The 21,449-nt window shown below is 32.1% G+C and overlaps 1 protein-coding gene across 3 annotated transcripts in view; it reads right to left on the reverse strand.

Annotated features, from left to right (window-relative positions):
* The window catches only part of RIMS2 (regulating synaptic membrane exocytosis 2), a 409,264-nt gene that overhangs the window by 317,632 nt on the left and 70,183 nt on the right, over window positions 1-21,449 (reverse strand). For all 3 annotated transcript variants that reach the window (XM_027770701.1, XM_027770699.1, XM_027770700.1), the window contains exons 3-8: window positions 10,552-10,619; window positions 8,633-8,752; window positions 6,089-6,188; window positions 4,793-4,916; window positions 3,128-3,174; window positions 1,318-1,430 (exon numbers count right to left, since the gene is read on the reverse strand). In XM_027770701.1, the coding sequence (XP_027626502.1) occupies window positions 1,318-1,430; window positions 3,128-3,174; window positions 4,793-4,916; window positions 6,089-6,188; window positions 8,633-8,752; window positions 10,552-10,619 (572 nt within the window). The remainder of the gene's footprint in view (window positions 1-1,317; window positions 1,431-3,127; window positions 3,175-4,792; window positions 4,917-6,088; window positions 6,189-8,632; window positions 8,753-10,551; window positions 10,620-21,449) is intronic.

Raw genomic sequence — 21,449 nt, forward strand, 5'->3', positions numbered from 1 at the left:
TGGAGAATGGAAAAAAAGCCACTGTCTTCAAATGAAAAAGTTGATTCTGTTTATGAAAGAGAAAAGAAAAAAAAAGACATAATGGAAAGAAATCATTTTAGTGAGACATTTACAATCTCCCAATAGTATCTCATCTTTTTTCTTGCTTAGTTTTTCCGGTATTGCTACCTTTGTGGTACAAATAATTTCAGGAAAGACACATCTCAATATTTTTTCAATAATTTTTAATAATTTAATTTTGCTTACACATCCCATAAATCTATTTAATTAATAAAAACACTTCAGGAAAAAAATCAAACACTATCCTCTTCCCCCCAAAAGGAAGAAATTTCATAGCTAGTTTAATAACAAGTTCTTCTTTTATTCTTAAAATATTAAGATGCCTTAATTTTTAATTCTTACATTTTTCATCCAAAATTCAATGTCTATATTTTGAGAACATAGTTCTTTAATACACACAAAATTTCAATTTAATAATCACTAGCATTATTGGCAATATTAGCCTGTATGTTTCACAAATAAAATGGGATAAGTTTAAATATTGGGTCATTGAAAAAGTCATGACATATTTTTCTATGTTTTTCTATGCGAAAATGCATCATGACTTTTCTGATGACCCAATATACTTATATTAAATTATTTAATTAAAAAATGACAACATAAAATAATAAAAAAGTGAGGAATTAAATTTGCATAACTGAAATTTTCAACTTTTATTTTATTAGAAAATGTTCAAATTAGGGATCATTTAATGTGAAATCACCTGATATATTCAGTAATCGAGTATAATATTTCCCACTCATTGGGTTTTGTTAACTGACAAAAACATCTCAAGTATCACTGTATTTCAGGGCAATATTCATACTCCAATGATTACTATGAAATCTGGTTCAAATTTATCTTCGGTTTAAAACAGGAAAAATATATAACTATAAATATTTACATTTATCTTAAATACTATCTTTACATACTGCAAAATTTTATTTCTCTTATAAAAATCTATGACAATTTATGGTCATGTTAACATATTATGCAAAAACCATGACCTTGAATTTTGGAATAATTATTAAAGTAAAAATGGGTCTAAAAATCATCATAAAATCCAACTCATTAAACTCCAGAAAACTTAACTCTAATAAAGAAAATACTATGATACATAACAAAACTGAATTTTAATTAATTAAATAATTAAGAATGAGAAAGTTGATGTTAAGGCAGAATTATATTCCAGGAAGAATTTGGTTTGCAAAAAACTACCATCATATTTTAATACACTGTTTGATATTCTGAAAAAAAATTAATGTAGTGATTACATACTGAAAGTTGTCCAGATAAGAACTGTGGAACATCCCTCAGCATGCCAGGACTCATGGGAGAGGTAACGGAAATAGAAGGACGGTCCATTTTTTGAGATTCAAATGAGCTAGAACCTGAAATGATAATTAGATACAACAAATAAAAACAACGGCTCTTCACAACATATAATAAATTTATCATGTATCTATAAATTATTTACTTTTTCAAATGGCCACAAACTCATTATGCAAACTATTTTCTTAAGCTACATAATTTCTCAATGTCCCAATATTCTTAGAGACTTTGTTTTGTTATTAGTTTTTAGAAGCATAGTCCAGCAGGTGGAGTGGTGGTTAAGGCACCGGACTCCCACATGGCCAATCGTGGTTAAAGTCCTGGACTTGGCTTACTTTTGGGATGAACAATTGGCGTAATGTCTATGTCAGTGAACTCCCATGTAGTTGACCGCAATTGGAGTCCCTGACCCAATCAATGGCTTAAAGTTATGCCAGACGTGTGTGCCCAAGATCCTGAGAAAAGAACGGAGGGGAAGGGATTGTAGTGTAGCCATCCCCTTTGGGGGGAGGGGGGAGTGATTTCTCACTTTCTGTCTCTCTGTCTCTCTCTGTCTTTCTGACGAGTGCACACGCCCTATAGCAAAAACCTTTCAAGAAAAAAAAAAAAGCACAGTAGAATTTAGGGATTATAATAGCAATGGTGAGCCATCATTTTATGTGCCAATTTAAAAAGAGACAGTAATATAACTGATACCATCTGCTGGTCCCATAATAGCCAGATTTTAAAACTATCTCCTCAAAACAGTCCTACATAGCACCCAATTTCTCTAAAAGTAAAAGCTAGAGTCCTTATAGTGGCTTGTAAAGCCTGTACAGTTTCGCCGCCCATTGGTCCTCGACCCTTGTTCCGACCATTCCATTCTCCCCACTGCCCACTCTATTCAGCCATACTGGCCTCTTCCATTTCCTTAACTATCTTAGGCTATCCAGCCTAAGAGTCACTGCCCTGGCTGGTACTGTACCTAGAAAACTTTTCCCCAGATAGTCCACTCTTTCTAATGTTGGCTCCAGTCCTTTCTTCTCTGGGTAGTCTATTCTCATAAACATATTTCAATTACAACCTTCTCTTTCTCCTCTTTCCCATACCTCTTATTTCAATTCGAACAAGAAATGTTGGACATTGAAAAAATTTATTTGTTTAACATGAAATAGCACTCAAAAAAAGAAATAAAAAGCATCCCTTTATTTGATATGATTTAAACTTACGTGTCTACTGTTCCATTACTGTACTAATAGTAAGTCAAAACTATTACCCATTCTCCAAAAATACAAATTAGAATAAATGTAATTATTCAGTACTTTGTTCCAAACATTTCTCCCTATTTACTGAAGGTGAACTTACAAAACAAAATTTTTAAATTGGGGACACTTTGGGGATGAAACTTTTAGAAATAAATTTTTAGAAGGGATGAATACCCCTATAATTTTTTATTTTGATGATTTTATATATATAATACATGTCAAAACTTGCCTAATTGTGTACTTAATGTACTATGTATTATACTATGCCTTAACAAAAATATTAAAATCTACAGAAATGACAGTGTTGTGAGAAAAACTTAAAATACTATAGAATTTTGTACTTTTTCCCACAGTCATATTAAATACTACTAAATTTTCCAACTTTATATGAACACACTTGATAACAAAGTTATATAATAGACATTAATAAAAATCAATATCTTCATACTAATTATTAATATTCATTTAACCTTTGATAAGTGACATATTCTTCTAGTAGAAATGGAACTTACTGGACTCCAGTTGTGCATGTGTGCTATCAGGTATTCTAGGTATATCTCTGAAATGATAGTTAAAAAAAAAAAAGAGGAAACCATTTCAATAATTAATATAACTGTTTTGATCAATATTAAACTATAATTGGACAGTGTAAGATGAAAAAAACTGTGTATGGTAGCAGTATTACATAAATAAAAAACAAACAAATCTTAGTACTGTATTACTAATAAAAGTGTTTTGGGCTAACTCTACAATTTAAAAGCAGTTAAAATTAATTTGTCTTCATAGCAGATCAATAAAAATATGTATTTTTTCTATGTGCCTCACTTCACAGTATTTATTCAACATTTTTTTCTATCAATGAGAAGTTTTACCGATACATTTCATTCTATTCTATTCTTCATTTTTACCTGCTGTCCTAAATCATGAAAATTAAAGTACAAACAAAACACAAATTAAAATATTCAGATTCTGACAGAAACTTTTAAAATGTAATAACTTCATTGAGAGCAAAAGAAAATGTGACTCTTATTGGAACTTGCAAGAAGTGTACATTTTTCTTTGACATTTGATGGAAGGGGTAGATATTAATGGTTAAGGTCATTTAGAAAATTACATAAAAGACTATAAATTATTTAAAATATCAAGATGAAAAAATTTTAAATACTGATTACATATCTTTTATTACCAAGAAATGCATTTGATTAATACACAAAGCTGATACACTGTAGTTTTACCATATTACAAAACAATAAAAAGAAAAAATGAAAAATGGATATAATTTTATGTGGCAGATTCATTACTTTGAAAGGAATATGTCAATAAAATTAAGTTACCAACCTAAGTCATTTTTTTCCAACTCGAAAAGAGATCAAAATAATACAACCCAATGATTTCTTAAAAAATGAAAACTGGGCATTATTATTGTATCACAAAGACGAATTTCTGTAGTATCTAATCTAGAATGTTCTTTACCTAAATATGTATTTAATAATTGACTGTCAGTCTATATTTTTATTGTTTTGGGCATAGTATATAGCTTCTATAAAGGAAATACTGCTGTGACATTTACTGAATAATCATCATAATTTAGGTGAAAGGAATACATTTATTGTTAATTTTGAAAATTGTCAATTTAATCTATAGAAAACAATTCACAAAGCCAAAAAGTTCTTTGATATCTACTTGTTTGTATTCTGGTTATCCACTATTATTTCAAAAAGTTATGGTTTTTCTTAAACTATTCTCTCTGTCAATCACATGCCTTTCTTTCCTGTGTTGATGCCTTCATTTTGAAAATTATAAAAGTCATAGGCTATATACAGTTGATCATTTTTATAATGTAGAGAACCACAGTTTATGAAACTTACCTTAAAAGTAATTGTTACTATTGTTCCCTACCCCTACTAATGCCTGTAGCCAGCTACTGAGCTGCTAAGATAATAAAAATAATAAACATCAATCTATGTCTTCTCCTTTACTAATCAACTATATATTCTAACATGATCAGATAAAGAGGTTTTTTTTTTTTTTGGTGAGTTGCTTTTTCGCAAAAAAGGACACAAGGGCATTGTCTACAAAATAATTTCTTTTCATAATACAATCAGACATTTCTGGATTGCACATTATAACTGTTTGATGATAGTTCACACACAAGTAAAGTACTAAAACTAACTTACCCAATGGGCCTGGAAACAACAAGCTCCACTTGCGGTTCAGGTTTGGATTCCAGAATGATGTTATATACTTCCTCAAATGTGGCTCCTTGCAATAACCTTCCATTCCATTCTAACACTTCATCACCTATAGTGTGCGTCAGTAATAATAATCTCAGAAAGAAAGACTAATTCCATAAAATGCACTTTTAAACAAAGCAATCTTAAGCTTCAAAAAACTCCATAGAATAAAATCAGCATTATAGAGTAAGAAGCATATAGAGAACTGCTCCAGTGGCATAAAATTTGATGACCAGGATGATGAATATATTTCAACTCAAAAAGACAATGGTTAGTAGACAAATAATTACCTAAGTTATTTCTCTATGATTTCTTTTTTTTGGGGGGGGGTGGGGGGGAAGATATTTTTACTATAGGGCATGTGTGCTCACCAGAAAGACAGAGAGAGACAGAAAGCAATAAATCATCCCCCAAGGGGAATGGCCACGATGCAACCTCCTCCATTCTCCTCTCGGGATCTTGGGCACGGATGCACACGCACCCAGCATGAGTTTAAGCCACAGGTCCAGGACTCAAACCACAGTTGACTATATGGGAGTCCAGCGACAAAGCCATTACGCCAACTGCTGGTCCCTCTATGATTTCTTCATAAAAATTCTAATTCTGGACAACTATCAAGATTAGCTGCCTCTTTAAAAGTTTTATGACTCTATTCTCTAAGTTTCTCTCTTTCTCTCTCTCTCTCTCTCTCCATATATATATATATATATATATGCAACTGAGCTCCTTGTTTTCATCAAAGGATTTCTATATCTAAATGCTCTTAAAAATTAAGAGAGTTAATAATGTAATAAAATACATTATTAATGTAAATGTAAAATTACAGGAGTTAATCTTGTAATAAAATAATTCACATTGTACTGAATCCTCTTCAAGGCACGATTATCTCTCCAACAGAATCCATTAACCAAGAGATGAGAGTGACATTTTTTAGAACATACGCATTTATCTACAACTATGTTGAAATTTCTTTTATAAAAAATAAGGTTTATAGGAAACAAAATAGGTTAATATTAGATATAGGATAGAATATCTTTCAAGAAAAAAATAAAATCAGTAAATATAGAAATTATTTTATGTAAGACAAGAAATAATAGATATAACTTTACATTAGTGAATAAAAATTTGTATTAGTTAAATGAACTCTGTTACTGGTCAAAAACACTAAGTGAAGACAACTGTTTTATAACTACTCAAACATAATGGTCAAAATATAAGTAATCAAAGGTAGAAACCTACCTGGTCTTAGATGTCCTACAGTATCAGCTAAACTTCCTTTTTTTACTTTGGTAATAAATGCACAAAGCCGACCTGATTCAGTCATCTTTCCTCCTACAACCTGTTTAAAAGAGGAAAGTATTGTAACAGGCATATAGTTACAATGAATACAATTGAAGATTCAGGCTTAAAAAATACCTAGAACAATTTACAGTTTCTAAAATTGTAATTTAATGTTCTGAAAATAATTTCCTAAATAATAAAGTATTGCTATTAGGAATTGAGTACATGTCCTTAGAACTAACTCTTTTTACATGTTCCAAATGTTTTACAATTTGATGCATTATTTGTTGAAAATGTTCCATAATGGAGAAGCAATTTAACAATTTGTCATTTTTGACCTTATTACAGAAATCTTCTGTCATTTTCAACAACATAGTATTATGATACTACATAACTATAAAAACATTTCTTGTTATAGATTTAAAATATTATAGTACAAAATATGTTACATTTACTACTCTCATGATATACTTCCAAACTTTCTTTAGTTAGTAATCTTTTAGGTACATCAATAATGTGCATAACGATAATGAATTATTCCTGAGAAAATTATAAAATATACTTAATCATATCAGAAGTAATGTAAACTTTACAATATTTGCATCCTAATTTTTCTTTTTTGTGTTTCTATTAAAATATATATATGCAAAAGAATAAAAGATTAGAAATAATGCTGTGAAGTCATGTGTTCCTATAATACACTAGCCTCCTAAAAATTAATTAACTACCATTCAATCAAAAGTTCAACTTTATAGCAAGTAAAGCAAAGAATAGTAACAAAATTTATTGACCAAGATAATTTATTCTCACCTAAATTAAGTAAAAGATATCTAAATTTAAAAATCATTGACATCATTTATTCTATAATTACAATGAATTACACTCAGTTGCAATTAATTAATGTTAACTAACTAGTCCTATATTTGATTCTGAAAGTCAAATGTATAGATTTTATGGCTCACACTTCATGTGAACATTAAAAATAACTTTCTTGGACCAGCGGATTGCATAACAGTTAAGGTGCCAGACTCCCACATTTTCAACAGTCGTTCAAATCCCAGGCCAGTGGCTTGCAAATCAATCTAGCACATGTGCATGCATGCCCAAACTCCAGAGAAGAGAATGGAGAAATAGGGATTGCGGCATGGCCATCTCCATAGGGGGGTATAATTTCTCACTTTCCTTTCCTTTGACTCTCTATATCGCTCTCCAGTGAGCACATCCACCCTATGATAAAAACCTAAAAATAAATAAATAAATGAATAAAAAAATAACAACTTTGTAGGCTTAATAATCTTGAATAATAGCAATTAATTATACTGAGTGTTATTATTGAAATCTTAAGGTTTGAGGGGCAACACAGTAGATGTTTACATTAATTAATCTTCTTATAGCAAATACAATAGTATTAGTATCCCCACTGAACACATCATGAATCTGAGGGTAAGAGAATTTGAGTTGCCTGAGTAATGATAACTGGAATTCAAGGCTTCCTAATCTCTATACCATGCTGCTCTAACACTACACTGGGCAGATCTATATTTTACTCCCACTATCATCACTATCTTGTGACCATGTGCAAATTATGACACCTGCCCAAGCCTATTTCTCATCTGTTGTGAGTGGTAGAAAAGATGATAGATATAAAATATAATTTTACCATTGGCACATGAGTGCCAGTCTCATATTAGCTATCCAATAGATGATACCAGCTCAGTTCTATCTATACTCAAAGTTTTCTAATTTCTCCTACACTATTTCATAGGAGAAATTCTGTAGCAATGACTTACCTGTATACACACACACACACACACACACACACACACACACATATATATGTATATATGTATATACTCTTTTTCAATTTAAGTTTGTAATTGGTCATACTAGATGCATAAAAACAAACAGATCTCTCTTTGGTGTATTTACTCAATAATTTTCTAGTATGTTACAGTAAAACATGTCAGTATTTATATTTAATCTCCTAACATAATTCTTTTTGAGTTCCCAGATTTCCAACAGTACTTTTTTCTCTTTCATGTGCATGTGTGAGCACACATACATTTTACTACTTTAATACAAAATGATATTCCTATTTTAAGCACATTCTACATTTCCTTAGTTAATATATTGAATAATTAAATAAAAACATCATGTTAATAGAATATAAATATAGATACAGACTTAAAGAACTAACAGTATAGGTTAAAAAAAAGTTTGGACATAGTATTTAGGATTCAAATTTATCCTAATTAGGTTACTTCTAAGGTCTTCCGAAATCACTGATGTGAGTATCATTGTGGAATAATGGCAACTTCTTAAATAATTCTAGGGAAAATGAAAATGTTGGATGAGCACAAATATTCTTAAAATATTATAACATTTTTAAATATTAGGGGAAAATAATAAACACTGACGCAGTATAATTAGAATGAGTTATTATACCCTCTCCTTCCCTGGCAAATGTGTAAAAAGACAAAACGTCATACGTTTATTACATACCTTCAAACCAAGCATTGCTCCTGAATCTCGAGGTACACTTCCATCTTTTAGTCGCTTATTTAATAAAATGCGACCAATTAAGCGATCTCCATCTTTAGATGGCTGCCAGGTTACAGGGTGCTGATGTATTGCATCACAAACAAAAATATTTAATGTTCTTTTATGACATATGATCTCTGATAGTTCAATCTCATTAAACTTCAGAATTCTAAAGTGTTATGATTACACAAGCCAGTTTGTATTCCAAAATGCTGATCAAAAGAGCTTACTACATTACACTTATAACCTTAATTTTGCAATCTCTGGTGCTTTTCAAAATCCAATTACTCTAAATTCTTAGTTCTCTGGCAGAATACTGAAGTTATACAGGTTTACAAAATCTGAGAAATCTTGAAAATATATGCAAACTTTATGCAAAGAAGATTAACTAAATTCACAAGCAGAAAAGATGGATTAAATTCTATATAGTTGAAGTCATTTAAAGTTGAGAATTTCCTTTTCCAATACTTCAGAAAGATTTTGAAAGACTGTATTACAGTAAAAGTTTAAAGGTCAAATCATATAAAACATGAAAGGTAGACCTATGATAAGGACTTTCCAGATAACCACTATAAAAAAAGGTGCAAGTCCCAGTTGATTCTGTATGGGAAATGGGCTTCAAAAGTAAAGATGGATTACATTTCTCACTTCTTGGAGATTCATTGATTTTTTTATAAGGTCTTTGATTTAGCACATAACCTTTTGGATAGATAATTCAGTGGTATCCATTGTTAAATACCTTGAAAACATTAGTAGTTTACTTATGGCAAAACCAAGATCTTTATAAATAATGACACCATTCTATTATAAATGATATGCTAAATAGCAAAGTAAATGATTTGTGTAATCATAATACTTTCGGTTATATAAAAGTAACATGCATATCTTCATGCAAAATTTAACAGGCCAAAGACAAATCCCAATCAATCACACATCTATATGGTAAAACGATTTCAAAAGTCCCACTATGCTAAAAGCAAAACTAATAAATATCAAAGCAGATGGCAGTTGCTCTAATACTAATTACTACTATGTTGAAATGCTATGACAATAAAACAAAAGAGCAAAATGACAGTGAAAGGGAAAAAAGAAAAACAACTTTTTTCTGTGCAAATAGACCCAATTATCTCCCTTTTGCCTGCAGTTCAAACTAGGAATTTTGTTTCCATCCCAAGGAAAATATATGCAAGCAATCAAATAAGCCAAATAAGCCAATCCAAAAAATTGATTATTATTTGTGGTTTATAATAATATTAGAAGGTTCTCCCATGCAACCATAGATAAAGCATTCCTTTGTTCCTAAGTTTTATTTCATTTACTTATTTTTGGTATGCTGTCAAACAATAAAAACAGCAAAGCAAGCAAGAGGTATTTTGGTTTGTTCATCGGTTTGGTTTTGTTTTTCTTTTCTGCACCTTAAGAAATGCTACATTGACCCTTGAAATGCCCTGTCCTTTTTATTATGTTCTGTTTTAATGAGTGACAGAGAGCAAACGAAGACCAAATGAGCAGGTTAAAAGGCAGGCTCCACAATCTCAGTACCTTATCACTATGGCTATGCTCCTCGTTAAGGGTTGTGCTACTACAGGTATCTACCCCAGAATCCTTAATCTGAGGCTCAGACCATTCCAAATCCTCTTCCAAAGAGTGGCCACCAAAGAACATCATTTTCTTTTGTCTTTCAGACCTGGTGTTAGAGTCCGACAAAACTGCCTGCTCACTAGTTTTTCTTTTTCCCTTTTGACTGTCCCCTACAGGTATGGGATAAAAAAATAAAAATAAAAAAAAAGATACAAAAAAGAAAACATGCAAAGGTATAAATAAAAAAGGAAACGTGAAATGATAACGGAAATTAAATAGTAAGGCTCCACATGTCTCACCAAAGACATTGGGGATGCCTCACTGCTATGCCAAGACGTATGGTCCAACCAGTTGTAATCCATGTCTCCTGTGAGAGTCAGACAAAAGAGTGCAGTAAAGGAGACAGCAGAAGAAAAGACAGACAGAGACGTTATAAACATTTTAAACTGCAATCCTGTCTGGCTTAAGAACTTTGTAGCACTCATTATATATACCAGGAGAAAACTAAGATTTCAAATGAATAAAATTTAAGAAAAGTAAAATATAAGATTTTTGTATTTTAGACAGAATAAAAGTCCTATGAAAAGAAAAAAAAAGCTAATAATAAACAGGAACAAACAAAAAATTATATATGCTGAAATAGACTACCAGCTATTTTATTTTATGCTGGCCTAAAGACCTCAGTTTATTCTCCACAGATTAAGGAACATTTAAAAAATTAAATAATGGTTTGGCATTTTTTTTATTTATAAAAAAAAGCCACTATTTTTGTTTGTTTGTTTTTTAGGATTTTGCCATAGGGCGCTTAAAAAAAGAGACAGACAGAGAAAGGGAAAGTGAGAAATCATTCCCCGGGAGGATGGCCACACTGCAACCTTTCTCCTCCGTTCTCTTGGAATTTTGAGCATACACGTACATGTGCCCAGTGTGATTTTGAAGCCTCAGAGTCCGGAATCAGCCACGTGGGAGTCCAGTACCTTAACCACTGCACTGTGGCTCAGTAACCACTATTTTTAAAAGACAAATAATTAAATCTTGTTCTTGGAATGAAGTATATTAGTCTATAATGCTGAAACTTCCTTAAAACTTTGGTTGGTAAAAAAAAATAAAGGAAAAGAAAAGAAAAAAGAAAGAAATGGAATTGTTTACGACAGATTGTTTTTGTGTAAAAATGAAGAAACTGATTCATTCAATTTCTATTAGTAACAAAGAGATCAACTTGACTTAATCATAAATTTCTTAAGGTAACTTTGAAACACTTTTTCAACATTTTTTCAGAAATTGCACTTACAATAAGTAATTTTACATTTTTTTTTTCTGGACAGTTCATGTAATTGGCAACTAAGAACAAATATCCTTTTCTCAAACTCAGGTGCTTTCTTATTGACTCTATAATTGAAAAAGAACTTCTCTTTAGTCTTTATGTGCACTTACACATTTTTAAACTCCAGTCATACTTTCTATTATTAAAACTACTAACTGAACACTTTCTACTTGCTATGAGGAGCTAAGTCCTAGTATAGGAGGTAAAAGAATGAAATATGCTTACAACAGAGCACAATAAACATTATTAACCATCAATATCATAAAGAAAAATGCAAAACACTACCAGAAAGTAACACAAGATCTAATTTAGATTTGAGGCCAGCAAACACCTCTATGCATTGATGTTTAAGAAAAGAACTGAAAGATGTGACCTAATGAATGAATAAGAAGCTGGACTGATGAAAATTAGAGGGAAGAGCATCCAGGCAGTAACAAGTTAAAAAACTGAAGGAAATAGAATGAACCAAATGGAATGACAGAAATAATAGCACTAAATAAAACTGGCAAGGCAGCACAGACCAGTTTAGATAAGCCTTTTTATGCTATACTAAAGACTCTGGGTTTTAACCATTGAATGTTTTTAAGCAAAATGATGAATGAAGATAAATCTCAGGACCAGCAGATAGCGTAATGGTTAGATTGCTGGACACCCACGTAGTCAACCATGATTTGAGTCCCAGACCCGGTGGCTTAAAACTCATGCTGGGTATTTGTGCCCAAAATCCCAAGGGGAGAATGTAGGAGGGACCATGGCATAGTCATCCTCTCTCGGGAGTGATTTCTTGCTATTTGTCTCTCTCTCTCTACAGTGAGCACACATGCCCTATAGCGAAAATCTTCCTATTAAATAAAAAAAAAGGATGAATCCAATTTCTATATAGAGACTGGTGGGAAGACACTAGGAGTTAAAAGACATTTTCAGTAATTCATGGGAAAGGTTATTATGGCCTAAATAAAAGTGATGGCAGTAGGCATGGTTAAGAAAAGAAGTAACTGAGAGATGTTTGAAGTTAAATAAAAAAAAAGGATGAATCCAATTTCTATATAGAGACTGGTGGGAAGACACTAGGAGTTAAAAGACATTTTCAGTAATTCATGGGAAAGGTTATTATGGCCTAAATAAAAGTGATGGCAGTAGGCATGGTAAGAAAAGAAGTAACTGTTTGAAGGCTGAACGTTAATTCACATTCCTGGCATTAACAACCAAATGAAAGAAAGAAAATTTATGAGATGGGATAGACTTTTTGTTAGGGAATGGGTTGGAGGGAATTACTCTAGTTCATAAAATCTAAGATGCCATTGACTATGTGAATAATAAATTTCATGACACTAAAGTGATAAAAATGTGCATCTTAGAATTTTTTAAATATAGCAGTTAATTTTAGATATATTGTTAAAAATGCCAATAAGTTACAAGCTGAAATATTAAAAAGCAATCAGTCAAGCTGTGTAAGTAGCAGTTTTGATCTGAAGACATAAGTTGGGAATATTAGCATACAGACAGGAGTGAGATCACTTAAGGAACAGAAGGTAAATTCTAAAATTTTGAGTTCAATTTGAAGATAAAAATAAATTGAGAAAGAGGATACAGAGAAAGAAAGAAGGAAGACTAATAAAGGGTGGTCACCGAAACAAACAGAAGTGCCTTTCCTAAAAAGAAGAAATCAACTATATTGAATCAATTCTACACCATAAAATCAGAAACTTAAAAGTGTGCATTTGATTTGACAACATGAAAACTGGAAATAATGTTAGAGTAATTTGGCTAGAATGGTGAAAATTAAAATTGTATTTAACTATAGAACAGAGAAAACAAATGAATGACTCAATGAACTTGAAGACTGAACAACGGAAATAGTCCAATCTGCAAAACAGATGCAAAGTAAAACCAAAGTCTCATGAACCTGAAAAAGTATAACAAAAGATCTACCATTCATGTCACTGTAGTTCTAGGAGACGAAAAACTGAATAGGGTTGAAAAGTAATCAAAGAAATAATAGATGAAAATTTTCTTAATTTGGCAATAGATATAGGCTTATAGATTCAAGAGCCTATGTTAATCTCGAAACAAGAAGTTCTCAAAGATATTTGTTCCAAGATGCAACATGATTAAACTAATACCTAGAAACAATATATCTTGAAAGCAGCAAGAAAGTAACATCTTAACTAAAGGGGAAAAGGAATTCAAATGACAGCAGATTTCTCATCAAAAACTTTAGAGGCCAGAAGGAAGTAGCACAATACTTTTCAATTGCTCAAAGTAAAGAAATGTGAACCTGAATTCTAAATATGATGTAATTATCTTTCAAGAATGAGTGAAAAATAAAGACATTCTCAGACAAAAGAAACCTTAAGAAAATTTGTTATCTAGACCCACCCCTGGCTGAACGAAGTTCTGGAAACAAAAGGGAAACAAAAAGAAGAAACCTGGAAATATTGAGAAAGAATAAAGAATATGGTAAGAAAAAAAAAGGAGTAAATACAATAGTCTTTTCTTATACTCTTAAGTTTTCTAAATAATGCTTGATGTTTGAAGTGCACAGTTTACCTTGTCTTATGTGATTTTCAATACATGTAAAAAATATTTTAGACAATTACATTACAAGCAGAGAAAGGTAAAGAAACTTTAAGGCTAACAGGTTCCTATATTTCACTCTAACTAGTTAAATGTCAATACCAGTAGAATATGGTAAATTGCACATGTATTATATATTACCTAGAGCAACCACTTTAAAAACTGAAAAAATTACTTATAAAACAGTACAGATGAACTAAAACTGCTATTTTTAAAAAGTTCATACAACCCAAGGAAGTAAAGGAAAGGAAAACAAAAAACTGAAATCAGAGGGAACAAACAGAAAAGAAAAAAGCAAATGATAAACAATGATAAGACTGCATACTAATATCCATCATAAAAATAGATACAGAAAGCCTTAACAACATATTTGCAAATAGAATTCAGTAAGTTATATAAACAATTACACATTATGACCAAATAGGGTTTATTCCTGGAATGAAAGGCTGGTTAAATAATCAAAAATCAATGTACCATATTGAAAATTTCACGTGATCATATCCATTGATCACTGATGCCAAAAAGCATTCATAATCAAAAAATAATTCACAGAAAACAAGGTTTTAGGAGAAATTGTTCAAATTAATAGAGGACAACAAAAAATCTACAGCTAAGATCAGACTTAATAGTGAAAGGCTGGAACACTTCATATGAGGAGAAATTTCAGAAAAACAAATATCTTTATTTACAATACTCAAAAAGCAGGACACAACCAAAATGCCCTTCAATAGATGAAGAATGACTAAAGAAGCCGTGGTATATAACCACACCATGGAATGTTACTCAATAATATAATAGAAAGTAAAAAAAAAAAAAAAAATACTATTGATACATACAACATAGACTGACCTCAAGGGTATTATGCTGATGAAAAAAAAATTAATGTGACATACCATATGATTTCATTCATATTACATTTTCTGAATGATAAAATTATAGAGATGAAGAACATACTAATGGCTGACAAAAGTTAGTTGTGAGGTGTAGAATGTTACTATAAAGAAGTAGCACAAGGAAGACATTTACAGTAGTAGAGCAGTTCCGTATCTTTGTAGCAGTGGTGGTTACATGAATTTGTATATATGATAAGATGACCTAGAACTGTACATATGCATCATTCCATTTTCAGTTTCTTAATTTTAGCTACATAAAATGTAACCCTTAGGAAAGAAATGGTGACGGGTATACGGTATCTCACTGTACTATCTTTGCAACTTTCTATAAATCTGTGATTATTTCAAATTATAAAGCTAAAATTAATGTGTTGTCGGCTTCATAAATAGTCACCAGACTGTTGAGAGGTTTAAATAAGATAATACTCATAAGAGCTGGACAGCAGGTGGCATAGTGGTTAAGGCACTTGACATTCCCACATGACTGGCCATGGTTCAAGTCCCAGACCTGGTGGCTGGCTTTCTCACTTTCCTTCTCTCTGTGTGTCTGTCTTTCTCTGATCAAATTAAAACAAATAAATGAATAAATAAATAAAATTAAACTTAGAAATGACTCCTAAAAGTTCTTTGTAAGCTGTAATCCTCATCATTATTTTAGAAAGCATAACTTTGATTCTAAATAGTAGAAAAAAAATCATCTATAACTCTTTTTTCCCCTCTCTTTTCTCTTCTTGGTATTTTGTCTTCCTCTTCAATGTGTCAGGCTACAAAAAGAATTTCCCATGAGTCTTTGATGGAAAACATTTTGGTTCTGCAAAATATTAACAGGCTTGAGTAATACAAAATACTCTAATCAAAAAAGTTTGGAAAACAAGCTAAGTGTAATTAAACGGATGTATAAGTTCAAGACTTTTTCATATAGTAATGGCAATATACTTCATTAGGGGATTATATAAGATACTATTTCCACAAACACAAGATATGTACTGTCAAACACTGATTATAAAGATGGGTATAAAATATTAATTGAGCATATTCATCACTTTTAATATATATACATATATATAAATTTTACTAGATTCTTTTCTTGATGTTTGTATTTTAGCATGTCATTACATTGCAGATTAGTTATTCCTAGTTGAAGGTTAGGTGGAAGGTCTTTAACTGCACAGTTAAATGGATTTTGAAATATGGCAGAATTCCATATGGTCTCTGCATTTGGATGGAGGTCTGGTAACAGTGTTGGCACTGTAGTTTGAGCTCATAAAATAGGTCTACTGCAAATTTATGTAGGAATGGAAATCTTGCTTTTTTAAAAAACTTTTTTTGTTATTACTTGTAATTCAAATGTAATTGTTGAAATGTCTTTGCCACAGTGTAAGTTTCTTTGATAATCATATTTTTTCTTACAAAATTTTTTTCTCTTCCAATCATCATAATTTTTGGTTAAATGCATTTTTTAAAATATCAGCAGCCCAGCTCATGGCATAGTGGTTAAGGTGGCTAAATCCCACATAGCCCCAGACATAGCAGCTGGAGAAACAAGTCCAGTGCATGTGCAAGAGTGCCCCAAATCCCAAAAGAAGTGAGAAATGGAGTATAGGGGATTCTGGTGTGACTATTCCCTATGAGAGGGACTGTTTACTCTCTCTCCCTCTCTTTCTTCAGTGAGCACATGCTCCCTCTGGCATACTTAATACAGAAGGAAAGAAAAAAAGAGAAACGAAGAGAGAAAGAGAGAAAGGAAAGAAAGAAAGAAAGAAAGAAAGAAAGAAAGAAAGAAAGAAAGAAAGAAAGAAAGAAAGAAAGAAAGAAAGAAAGAAAGAAACGGACGAAAAGGAAAGAAAAATGATCAAATCTAAAGCAAAAACTAATTTTAATCAATGTTCAATAATAGCAGTGGAGGTCAGTCCCCCTAACTCAGAAAATGTTCAGTATCAACCCTAAGCACAGAGGAAAAAAAAAAAAGCAATAAAATTCTGTGACTGCAATGACAGCAAATTGCTGCAGAAGTAAGATCAGGATATTCAGCTCCTACTTGTGACAAAAATTCACAGAGCCAATAATGGTTAAATTCACAAACTCAAAAAAGCATTCACCGTTGACACTATTGGTGTAGTAACACATGAGAGAGTCAACTCTTCCCTGCTATGTACCTGCTGGAGAACAATACAATGAATAACCATAGATTTTTAAGATCCTACATTTTTACATGCTTTAGATATCTGCCCAAATAAATGGTTTTCTCCTCCATAGATATCTTAGTAACACATTTAAGCAGATTCTGCACTTGGCTTTACTAAATTCATGTTCCCTCAATTTCCTAGCAAATAGTATTGCCTCTAGGTACTCCATGCAAACTGTTCATGGAGACTTATTCAGTTACTTCAAATTCAGTAATGACTCCTCAAATAAGCTACACCTAATCATATAAGTAACTTTTATTGCCTCATGAAGAGCCAAGAAAAATTACTTGAAAATATTTGCCTTATTGTCTGTAACACTTTTTTTTAATGCCAAAGGGTGTGTGCATGTGTATACAACCACATGACAGAGAGAGAGAAAGAGAAAACAACTCCCAGTGGAACCCAGTCATGCCGCAGTCCTATTTTCTACAATTCTCCATCCAGTCAGGATGCTGAGATTAGGATTGAAAAATAGTCATCAGCCACGTGGGATCTGGTTTCTTCTGCACAGTACTTAATCACCATGCTATGGGCCAGCCCAATTTTGTCTTATTTTTTTAATTGGCCAACATCCTCAAATCCTCAAGTAATTATTCTAACAGGTTAATGGTCTTAAAAAAGGATTTTCTCTGGAAACACTACTTCAGCTGCTGCATTCAAACACAATGTTATTAACTCACCTTTGGTAAATGGCTTTTTTAGCTTGCAAAAAAAAAAAAAGAGCTACTTGGAAACATACTTTGGTTATAGCTTCATTTTTATTTTTATTTTTGTAAAGAAATTCTGCAGTGATAACATGTTTCATTTTAAATTTTCACATTTTTCTAGCCTTTATTTTCCTGTAAATTGGTAATAATGTGGTGGGTACTTAATCTGGTAATATGTGTACAGTTTCCTGGGCCAGCAGGTGACATGGAGTTTGAGGTGCTGGATCCCACATGGACGACTGTACAGTTCAAGTCCCAGATTCAGTGGCTGGAGAATCACACCACGCATATATGCATGCATGTCCAGATTCCAAGAAGAGACTACAGGAAAGGGGATTGCTCTGTGGCTACCATAGCCCCACAGCCCCAAGGGGTGATTTCTCACTTTCTCGGTTTCTCTCTCTCTCTGTGTCTCAGTCTAGCTAGTGCTTGTGCCCTATAACAAAAACTTAAAAAAAAAAAAAGGAAAGAAAAAAAATGGTTCACTTTCTTCATACGTTCTTGGCATGAAGATATGATGTCACCCATTGGTAATAAATAAAATGCTGCAGTATGACAGCATGCATTTGCATTCAAGTCACTGTGGAGTTACAAATGTGTCACTGTAATTTGTTACATGCTGAGCAGCACTGCAAATCGATGAATGTTCCACATGTGGTCTGTCCCAACTACTCATGTCTCTTGTAGTAGAAACGCAGAATTAGGCAATATACAAAACTTTGGGTGTGGTTGTGATTAAATAAAACTTTGTTTACAGACTTTAAAATTTAAATATATAATTTTCATGTCAAAATAATTTTAATTTTTTAATCATTTGAATGTATGAAGCAAGCTTAGCTCAAAAACAAAAGACATATAATAATAGGTGGAGGACTAAATCAGACCTCCAAGCAAATTTGCCACCCCCCACCCCACCCCACCCCCGCCCCGCTCAAAAACTGTGTATAATCTGATCATCCTCTCAACAGGAACCTCCTAATAGACAATCTCCCACACGCAGAAAACTACACTGTATACACTAAATGACCAGGTCGAGGTAAAAAAGCAGTCTCCCCTGCTGCCAGGTGAGCTCTAGAATCCTTGTACTTTCCCATCCAGCACAGGCTATAAAAATGAAAGCCTATTCTGGATGCAGTTTTCTTGGATGAGTCATCCACCATACATGCCTTCGAATTTATAGCCCAAGTTCTTACTTTTTGTATCACGAAATTGGCCTGCTAGAGCAAGAGATAAATGTTACCTTATTTCATATTTTATACTCTAGTTCTCTAGATTACTGACAATTTAATATGTTTTAGTCAAATGGAATAAAGAATGAATGTATGTATGAATTAATCTATTTCAAGATATAGAAATAGCGAATTAGTCTGATAGGCTCAACTTGTCTACTATTTCAGTACTTTCTCAGTTCAAATTGGCCTTTAGAGCATTTATAACATCATTAGGATTGCGCTGCTATGCTTCCAACCAATTAATAATTATGTTCTCCACAAGCTATATATATATTTTATACACTGAACAAATTTTAACATTAAATTTTTAAAGTTGTACTAAATATCTAAATCTAGGAATTATCTACTGAATTCAAATCAAACATAACAAAGACATCATTTTAAACTAAAAGTTAACATTTTCTGTATTCTAAACTACTTTCACAAACCAATCTGTAATTTAATTTTGCCTTTAATTTTTCATCCAGCCTCCTAAGCACTCTCTCAAATATTCAATACGATGAGATCTGCAAGACACTTTTTTCTTGACACATGAGTACTAAGTTTTCCATTAAAAATAGTCTATTTTCCTGTAGGTATATCCTTATCATGGCATTGTATCCATAATTAGGAAGGAAGTATGCAAAGGGAAGGAATAAACACCTTAAAACTTTTAAATTCTGAAATTTATCAGGAAACAAAAAAATTCTCCTTTTCCATTTTGTAAATTTACCTTCTCACTGTGTATTTTACAATTAACTTTGAGTTTAGCCTCTTAAAGTGCTTGTACTTGTGTTACATAATTTCAAGTCTCAAATTAGCTTTTTAATGTTTAGCAGCTTGATTTCTCATAGGATGAAAAGTACCCTATTTTTAGAAAAGACATAATGAAATAATTTTACAATGCTGCCTAATATAGTAATTAATTACATCCATGTAACTTTTGAAGGCATTAAGCTCTTTTTGTTCAAGAGTGAAGCTCTAATACTCATGTTATAATTGCAATTATTATTTAGCATAAAATTACTAATAGATGAAGTAAATATAGGAGAGTACTCACAATCTTCTAAATAATTTTATTTGTAGGGCCAGCAGGTAGCAAGGTGGTTAAGGGTCTGGACTCCCACATGGCTAACAGTGGTTCAAGTCCCAGGCCCACTGACTTGCTTTCTCATTCTCCCCTCCCCCACTCTGGTGAGTATGCATGCCCTGTAGCAATATTTTTAAAAATAATAAGGAAATAAAATTAAATAATTATTTAAAAGAATGTTTACTTGTAAAAGGCCTTAGTAATAAAATATCTACTTAAAAATCTTTTTTTTTTTGAGAGGTTTTTGCTATAGGGCGCGTGCTATCGCCAGACAGACAGAGAGATAGAAAGCAAGAAATCACCCCCGAGGGGTGATGGCCACACCACAATCCCTTCTCCTCCATTCTCCTCTTGGGATCTTGGGCACGCATGCACACGCACCCGGCGTGAGTTTAAGCCACCAGGTCCAGGACTCGAAATGTGGTCGACTGCATGGGAGTCCAGCGATACAGCCATTACACTAACTGCTGGTCCCTCTACTTAAAAATCTTTAAATAAGCTCATTACAATTCAACCTAAAAATTTTTGAGTCAACTTGGTTTAGAATGCCTGAGATTTCTCAGTTATATAATTAATTATTATATTAATTAATATATTAATATTTTCCACAAATTGCTAACTAAGATTATTTACATTTGAATAGCCTATTTTCTTTACAAAGAGAAACCTGAAATTACATAAGGGTATACATTTCAGTAGCTGCTATCTGTAGGGTTTGTTTTTAATACCTTAAGAACCATGCTTCTAGCTAGAAAGTGTAATTCTATTTTTCCTTTTTCCTATGCTGGGCTAAATTACCCCACCCTTCCACCTCTCTTCACCCTTTTTCTCCAAATAAGTAAAAGTGTGTTGTGCTACCAGGGATGTCCAAAAAGTTCATATGCAATGCATAGTATGGAAAAACTATGCATGGATTTCAAAATGTTCTGCACCAAAATAAGCTCATACCTTAACTATATTTTCCATGATCATTTTGAACTCCCCTTGTATTTTCAAGAGTCTAATAAATTAATTAAACACTTTATAATTTATAGCTTAGAAGATAGCCCTTCACATGTATTCTCATATTTCCTAGCAATCTCTATTTAAGACTTTACAGAGGAATAAAAAACGGTCAACAACAACTAGGTAAAATGAGTCAGATTAAGCCCTGGAACACAAAGAAAACTAAAATGCTTCAAAATGAATACTAATGCTTAAAAAAATTAT

Source organism: Tupaia chinensis, unplaced genomic scaffold, assembly GCF_000334495.1.
Source record: "Tupaia chinensis unplaced genomic scaffold, TupChi_1.0 Scaffold000154_1, whole genome shotgun sequence".
Taxonomy (NCBI): domain Eukaryota; kingdom Metazoa; phylum Chordata; class Mammalia; order Scandentia; family Tupaiidae; genus Tupaia; species Tupaia belangeri.